This window comes from Pagrus pagrus (assembly GCF_965226575.1).
Source record: "Pagrus pagrus genome assembly, chromosome: 2".
In the NCBI taxonomy this organism is placed as follows: Eukaryota; Metazoa; Chordata; class Actinopteri; order Spariformes; family Sparidae; genus Pagrus; species Pagrus pagrus.
In genome coordinates this window covers 31,523,079-31,531,506 of record NC_140186.1, presented here as the reverse complement: position 1 = coordinate 31,531,506, position 8,428 = coordinate 31,523,079, and the positions used below count along the sequence as shown (strand labels likewise).

The following is an 8,428-nucleotide window of genomic DNA, read 5'->3' as shown; positions in this document are numbered from 1 at the left end:
CAATATAACTGGTAACTATACTATATGGTATACATTAAAAACAGTGACTACTATGTGTGAACTGGTTCTTGTCCATAAGTTTGTGTTTAAAGCCACACAGTACGAGTGGTGAGAATATGTGGTGTTTTTAACAGCTTGGGGCCTCAAAAGCAGAATATTAATGCAACATTATGTAACTTTTTCACCTTAAAATAATAATAATGTTACAGTGTCTTGTAACAGGGTGAATGGTGTCCCTGTCACAGCAACTGAAACTATGGAACTTCAGTGAGAGGGTCAGATCGTAGAGTATGTGTTTGCTTTAAAACATTATTATGATGTAATGAATTTTGTTTGTAGTAAGCACCTACATTACATCTGACAAACTGATACAGAGCTGTTTTTACGATGGTGGTGTTGCTGTGGGTGGCACCAATTCACAAAAAATGCTAATTTCCACATAATGTTGTGTTGAGCTCGAGCCAGCAGATGATAAGATGACTGGAAGACGGAATAAACAGCTATGTTTTGGTATTTCTGTGTATTAAACAAATATGATTAGTGAGCTATAGAGGTGCTGCAGGCAGATTGTTGTTGTTTTATTACATTTTGGACAGAGCCAAGCTAGCCGTTTCTCCTTGTTTGCAGTCTTTATGCTAAGCTAAGCTAACAGTCTACTGGCTGTTAACTTTTTTTTAACTTGTTAAACTTTAATTTGTGGAGAGTGGTATCAAGCTCATCTAACTCTGGGCAATAAAGGAACAAAGCATATATTTTGTTTGTTATTTCAGTCATATCTGAAGTCTTCAGGCCATTTATTCTCCTTTTGCAGAAGGGAGAAAATGTGATGTATATCTATTCATCTCGTTCATGTCTGTAACCTAAATGCCATTGCTTTTGAAATGTTCAGTTAACTTGTAATGTGCTTTATTATTTTTTTTCTCCTCAGTGTGACATGCTGCTGCTCTGCTGGGGCTTACAAATGAAGCGCTGACTGAGGACATTTACATTAACTATCCCACAAACATGGCCGCAGATCCCATTTGAAATATGTTTTTCACTTTGACCTCCTGACATTGTGTCAAATGTAACCGCGGGCTGAGAGGAGAAGAAGAAGAAGAAGAAGAAGAAGAAGCATGATTGTTTTAGCCTAGAGATGTGAGTGAGACACTTTTCTTCCACACATTCTTTTTATTTGTAAATAATAAAAATGAACTTTTTTTTAAATATAAAACATACACATCATTTGAGCCACATCTGTTATACAAACAAGAAATGTTGCAGTGAATGCTTTACTTTTTTCAAATTTTCTTTTTGTTTTCAGTGGTACACAGAAGTTGTAAACAATCAGCAATTTTTTTTTCCTGTTAATACTGACAAGGAAAAAAAGAAAAGAAAACCAGCTTCACCGGACGATGAAAAGAAAAGTCAACTCTTCTGGAGTGGGACTGAACGTGGCCGGGGTTCAGACGTTGGGTTTGAAGCACAAAGAAGTGTTCAGATGACGACTTTTAGAGCACACCTGGAGTTTTTGTGACCCGTCGCCTTGTGTTGTCCCACTGCATGGTCCCTAATGACATTAACCGCTCCTCATTATATGACTTGGCAAGTATCTTTGCAAGTATCACTGAACCCAATGAAAGCCCAGTGAATAGCTGTTGAGTATTTACAGTGTATGACTCTCTGTGCATCTGCATTTATTCTTTATATAACTTAACAGTTCATGTGTTAGCATATCTGAATCATTATGTTGAAACATAATTTATATTTCCATTTAAGTGGATCTGATTTGTACATATTTATTCATACATCATCTCAGCCCCTTGGAGGTATACAACGATGTGGAGTAACAGTAAGAGAGGCTGTGAGGTCTGCTCAGTACTACTGTACAGTACAGTACATCTTCCAGAGGGTTGAGGAAAGACATCAACGTAATCTTGGGATTTAGTTTGAGAGACATTCAGCACCGGACTGAGGGACGTGGAATAGACTGCAGTTGAGTTCAAATGTCTTTGCGTAAATGGGAATGGCTTCGGTTTCTTGGTTTTATCTCTTTAATATTCAAGTACGAGCAAACTGTACAACTGCATGCAACATACAAGCGGCCCTACAGTATGTGGAACTAACACACGTATCTAGTTCAGTATCTTTTTTTCTGTATCTGTTTCATTTTACAAAAATGTGCATGCAGCTTGGAACAGGTTCCAAAGTCATGCTGGCCCCAAATCTCTCCCGGTGGGAGGAGTCTGCAGGCCGAACAGAGGATGAGCATTGGTGTTTGGTGTCCCGACAGATCAGTCTGATTGGTTACTTTCACATTCGCAGATATGCCCGAGGAAAACTGCGAGCGATTCTTCTTCTCTGCTTGTTTGTCTGTTTCCTTAACATCTAGACAAAGAAATGAACAGAACCAGAGACGGGATTGTTTCTTTTTTTCTTTTTTTTAACTATGTGTTTTTCTCAAAAAGTTAAACTTTTTGTTGTAAAAAAATCAAGCTCTTGTGCTTGTGTTTAAATTTCAAAAGAATGTAAACTAAGGGCTGGATAGAAACCTGAAACGTGCTGGGGTGAGGGAACGCAATCCCTAAAAAATGTGAAAAATTAGACGGTCCTATCTTGCTCTTGCGTAGGTGAACAAAGATTTCCTTTTTTAAACTCTTTTACAGTGATGTTGTACCTTGTGATAGTTCAAAGTGACATAAATTTTATTTATTGGTCAACCTCCTGGGAGGCCTAATATACATCTATACAAAGACAACTGGCCTGGACATTTGCCAGCGGTGGAACAAGGAAAACAACGCTGCACGCTAATCTCACTGTAGAGTGTAAAAATCTAAGCTGTGTCATCATCACCAGTCCCCCCTCCCCTGCATAACACTTGCAGACATTTAATAGTTTTTATATCATTTTTTATCTCTTGTTTCGTTTTTTTACTCTCCATGCACACATCAGACTGACAACATTATCATGAGCATTTTACACACTGTAAAAACATTTTGTGCCAGTAGTAACAAAGGGAAAGAAATGACAAAGCAAACACGCTAAAACAGTGCGGCTTCAGAGCAGCCATGGTAAACATATTGAAAAAAGGATTTTTCGAAAGAGAGGGACCAGTGATGCGGCTCCAAGGTCTAGGCACCAGAAGAAGGCCCTGTGCTTCCAGACTGAGTACCCACGCAGGAGCACCCTGCCTGGGTGCAGGAGTGCTGGCAGTCTGTTGGGGTCCTGGAGGAGGCCACTACAGAGAGGACTGCGCCACCTGCAGGTGTGGAGGGTGATTACCTCTTGAGTCTCGAGCCCATACATTCCGATGCTTAACATACATTTCTTTGCTATTATTGATTCAGTTAAAAACCACCCTGCTTCATATGATTCTCTGACACTCTTTCGTCTCCTGTCTCGAGAGTTCCTGCTTGTAGTCTGTCGGCAGCACTATGTCTTCAGCGTACACAGAGAAAAACTATGAGCTTTTTCTTTGAATGGATATGAAACACTGAAATGTGGCGCTCCCTACAACAGACAAAATTAACCGCGACAGAAGTGATTGTCAGATCTCAACAAAGCTTTCTCGTTGTGACTGTTTCTGATTGTTGTTGGTCTACATTTCCGCCATCTTTTTTGTTTGTTTCTCCCTACAGTACTTTTAATGAGCGGTGTAGAGCTGTTGGTCCACTAGGATCGGACCCCAGGAGGCCCGGAGGAACTGTCGAGTGACGACTGGGAAGCCCGCCGCGTTAGGGAGGCAAGTGTCGGGTCCACCAAGGAGGACGGTGGAAACAACTTGTACCAACCAATGACTGTGCTTGATAAGTCCAGTTCCTCCAATAGGATTTGTGCAACTCCCATGAAGCTTTTATGGTCCATACGGCCGTAGTCTCCCCATACAATCACCTGAAGGAAAATCATTTTCTGTCAAATTACATAGCCGTCTAGTTTCTCCAGTAAAATATATTTTTATCAGTAATTTATATAAAAAACCCCAAAACATTTTGAACTTTGCGACAAAGACAAATGTATCTTCTGCTCACCTGTAAGACTTTACCCTGTGGGCTTTCCTCGAATAGCAGTGCTTGCTGATACAGTGGGTCAAGTGTTTTCCGTGCAATCTTGGTTTTCTTTTTGGCTACGTACGCTCCATTATTCAGCAGATAGACCTTGACATACGGAGCTGAAGGCAGAGACAAAACGATAAAAAAGCCATTAGTAAGGAGCATAGTGACCCGCCAAGATGATCTAGATCAGATCTCACAGATGATTATATCTTCATGGGAGGGAAAAGCACAGAGCAAATTTCAGCAGGGTGTATATAAACTGGATTTCCCCCAACATCGAGTGTTTATCAGATATGTAAGGAGTGTATGAGTGATGTCTTGAGTGGGAGGGAGTGATCTCGAGGTCGGTTAAGTTCTCACCAGGGAGGGATTTGGACCCTGGCTTTTGTACGAGTCCTCGAGCTCTGATGACTTCCACCTCCAGTTGACCCTTTTTCTCCATCATACCAATCTGGATGTCACCTGGGAAACACAGAAAAGTGAAAAAGATGACTGGTTTAATACAAAGAGAAAAAGAGCAATGACAGTAACTGCAGAGTTAAAGGTGCTGGCAGCTGCAAGATGAACATGCACAGAAAGAGTACAGCATGATGGTTTCAGTAACTTCATACTCTGCACATAAAAAAATTGTGTTATTGGATCTGTTATTAACACTGATGAGAGTGACAGGTTTCACTCGCTTTAGCAGGTGTTTGAAAAGTGTGGGCCACAGGGTAAGGTATGTGAATTAATGCTAGGGTTGACATAGTAGAAAAGCTCTCAATATCCTGACAGCAATCAATAAGTCAAATGCTCTGACAAATAAAATTAAAAAACATTCAGTATTTGTTGCTGTTGCAGGCCACTAATGAAGCCATCTAATTGTCTCATTCGGCCGTATGAAAAGATTATACAGGCCGCCTGTCTGTCTACCTACATACCTGCCTGCGCACACACTGCCCGAGCACTCACCGTGCATAACTAGAGTCTTCCACAAGGCTGGGTGATTTATTGCTAAAGCTATTAGCTAGGTAGTCGCACTAGAATGGCCGAGAGAGTGCAGCCAATTTCCCAACACTAACCTGCTAGATTTACAGCAGTGAATTTGTTTTCATACGCAACACATGACGTAACGCTAGCTGGATCAATTAGTCATGAAAACTGGTTGTACAGGAGCCAACTCAGCAGCACACATCACACAAAGTCAGAGAAGGAAAAGTGAGTGGCAGCAGTGGCAGACTGTCACTCAGCCGCTAACTTAGTAGTTGGTAGCACAAAGCACACAGCCCCTGAGCAAAACAACGGAGGCTCTGGAGCAGCAACAGACTTATTTAGCGGCTAACCCAGTTAGGCCAAAGCAGACACCTACAGCAGTGAGGAGTGACTGCTGTGCCGGGTAGCCTTTAGGACTGAGGTAGGTTACGGTTATGACGGCTATGTTGCTTGTGTTTACATAATCGTGACATTTAACAGTTATTTATTAGACTAAAAAAAGCAAAGGGATTTAGTTGAACACATCTCCCAACTATTTAGTGAGAGCTACAAATGTTGCTTGCTCTTGCTGGTTTCCACAATCTTGCCTAACTACATTTAACATTTCATTCTATTTGTTATATTGTACTTTATTATCTCTTACATCCCATATTGTATTATACTATGTGATATTGTACTATAGGGTTATGGTTAGGAGAGGAGAGAAGTATCACCAGTATCTTACCTATAGCAGGAGTAGCCAGTGTTTGCCTTCCCACCAACTGAGCTGGTCCCAGGCCATCCAGGAAGTCACTGAACTGACTGCTGGCACCCATATTCCAGATCAAACTAGCACACAGAACACATAAACATGAATTTGTTACGACAATAGGACCCACCAAAATCCACCTTAGGACAGAGATGATTCTTTAAAGATAATAATAATATCAGTGGTCTCCTCCTAGTTACTCTTGGTGGCGTCTGCACACAGTCAGACTTCAGAGCTTATTCTACTTCCTTCAGGGAAACCCATTTGCTGCCAGTCATTATTTACAGCATGAAAAACATCTAAAAAATTGGCCAAGCAAGATAATCCATCACAGAAAACTCCAGGCTATAATTTGATTAAGTCAAAGTTTGCATTTTATCGCCGCCTCACTGAGCTGGGTGAGCCCAAGCTGAGCATTGTTTTTTTCAGCGTGCTCATTATATTACACTCTGTTAACTGTCAGTCACCTGACACGTACACGCAGAAATGGCAGCGTACGCCTGAATGTAATCCGTCAGAACATGCTGGCATACAAACTTTATTGTCACATCCACATCATTTTTTAAGATGGTGCTTCAGTGTGGTGGGACAGCAGTTAATTTCAAGCTACAGTAGCTTTAACAGTGTCAAATTTGCCATTTGAAACTGAGGAAAAAGGGAATATATAAAGAAAACACGGGTAGAAGTGTAAAATAGACACAGACAGAAATGAATGTATTCTCTTTAAAAGAAAAAATAGAGGAGGAAGATGTAGAGTGTGTTTGGTTGGTTGGTTGAAAGTGATCAGAACAGGAAGTGTGTGGTTTACTGACTTCCCCTCAGAGTTGCAACTGTTCATGCTGCCGTTGTTGGACTCTCTGCTGGGCTGCCGGCTCATGTTTCTGGTCAGTTCTACCGCCATGCCAGTCTCTGTGCTCCTCTGGATGGGTGCACCCTTCTCCTTCTTAGTCTTCCCCTCTGGATGGAAGAGGAGCAATTGGAAAATCACAATATTGTAGTCAGAGATGCTGTCGACAGTAGAGGAAGGGTAAAAGACAGTTAGATGAGAAGATCAATACATCCCCATGTGTGTTTACTAAATTTAAAGCTAAAGCCAGCCGACAGCTATCGCGTCTCAACGTAAAGACTGGAAATGTACATGTAGTTTGTAGAATTCGTATAAAACTGATGACAAATCACAGTAGAATTTTAAGAATTTGAATGAATTAAACAAATGAGATACAATATGTTAGGCTAGCTGTGTCCTCCTGTTATGTCTTTGTGCTAAGCTAAGTCAACCAGCTGCTGCACTATACAGACATGAGAGTGGTGTCATTCTAATCTTTTTACTCTTTAAGAAAGCAAATGAGCTTATGTCCCAAGTGTTAAACTTTTCCTTCAACACATTTCACTACTGATGCCACACAAGTTGCTTCATTTAGACCAAAACCCCTTGTTGTTAGGAAACAGACTTTTAGTCAGTAGTACAGTTTGGGCTCCAGAGCCACAGGAGACATTGTAAACTGTTTTCACAGAAAAGGACTGGTGGAGTGCCCCTTTAAACCCAAAATGTTTCTTTGAATCAAGAATGGCCCAACTTCCGGAGCACATTTATCAATGGGGTTTCCACATTAAATGCGATGTCTCTGATGTCTCTGTCTGAAGCACGGCCAAAGTCCCACCCACGTCCTGCTGAATCTGGTAATCAGTAGTAAACAGGAAATTGTTGGGCAGAAAAACAACACACACAACACTGTGTGGCATCTCGGACAGGGGTGTGTCCACCTTCTGACTCATAATATTGGCACATATGGTGAATAGAGACAAATGTAGCCTCCTTTATGCAGAGCATGAGATCAGCTTTTACATCAAGCAGGTGAGGTAACCAACAATACTCAAACAGCCCGAGCAACAGATGACGTCCCATAAAATGTTTCGGAATCATCATGGAACCTGTTGTTACTCTCACCCATCATGAACAGGGAAGGTTTTTCATATTAAGGGTTGATCTCTGTACTATCTCTGTTTCCTCTCTCCTCTCTCCCAGGGCCGTAGTCAGGCTTTAGAAATTAGTGAGGTCCAGATTATTGTTTTCCATTTTTTCCCCTGTTTTTTTCAACTTCAAGTAGAGTACTAAAAATGACATGAGTCGTGAGTAATTTCAAGAAAACTGACCACAGATAGTCTTCTATGGGTAAAGGTAAAGAGGTGAACACATGTCTGTATGTATTTGTGATGAAATGATAAATGATCATCTCCTGATTAGACCAAATGCCTCATATACATCAGGACAGTATTCACAGTTTGTATCTCTCAGCTGCAAACTAAATATTACATCATTATTAAACTCTATTAAGTTAAAATGATACTGTTATCGCCTAAGTTTTAACACAACAGACACACTTACTGCTTTAATTCATAAAATAATAGATGAATAAAAGTAGAGCTGCCATACCGACTCTTAACGGACTGACCAGACGTTTCAACACTTGTACAGTTATATAGCGCCGCTTTTTTAATTTTAATATTCAGGAAATAATTACCGAGGTCTGCACCTCGGTGACCTCATAGCTGGCTGCGGCCATGCTCTCTACATCAGGGAGAGAGAGCGGGAGACCCCCTCAGGCCCAGTGTTGCCAAATAGCTTTTTATGTCCACTACAAAGAGGGGAGGGGGTCAGTGTTTGGCTTTCATCATG

General features: G+C 41.1%; 1 protein-coding gene across 21 annotated transcripts in view; it reads right to left on the bottom strand.

Moving 5' to 3' along the window:
- Positions 1 to 1,963: 1,963 nt before the first annotated feature.
- The window catches only part of rims1b (regulating synaptic membrane exocytosis 1b), an 88,492-nt gene continuing 82,027 nt past the window's right edge, over positions 1,964 to 8,428 (bottom strand). For all 21 annotated transcript variants that reach the window (XM_084365540.1, XM_084365558.1, XM_084365544.1 and 18 more), the window contains 5 exons: positions 6,564 to 6,708; positions 5,728 to 5,831; positions 4,392 to 4,493; positions 4,008 to 4,147; positions 1,964 to 3,870 (listed from right to left, as the gene is read on the bottom strand). In XM_084365540.1, coding sequence (XP_084221666.1) covers positions 3,652 to 3,870; positions 4,008 to 4,147; positions 4,392 to 4,493; positions 5,728 to 5,831; positions 6,564 to 6,708 — 710 coding nt within the window. In that variant the 3' untranslated portion in view covers positions 1,964 to 3,651. The remainder of the gene's footprint in view (positions 3,871 to 4,007; positions 4,148 to 4,391; positions 4,494 to 5,727; positions 5,832 to 6,563; positions 6,709 to 8,428) is intronic.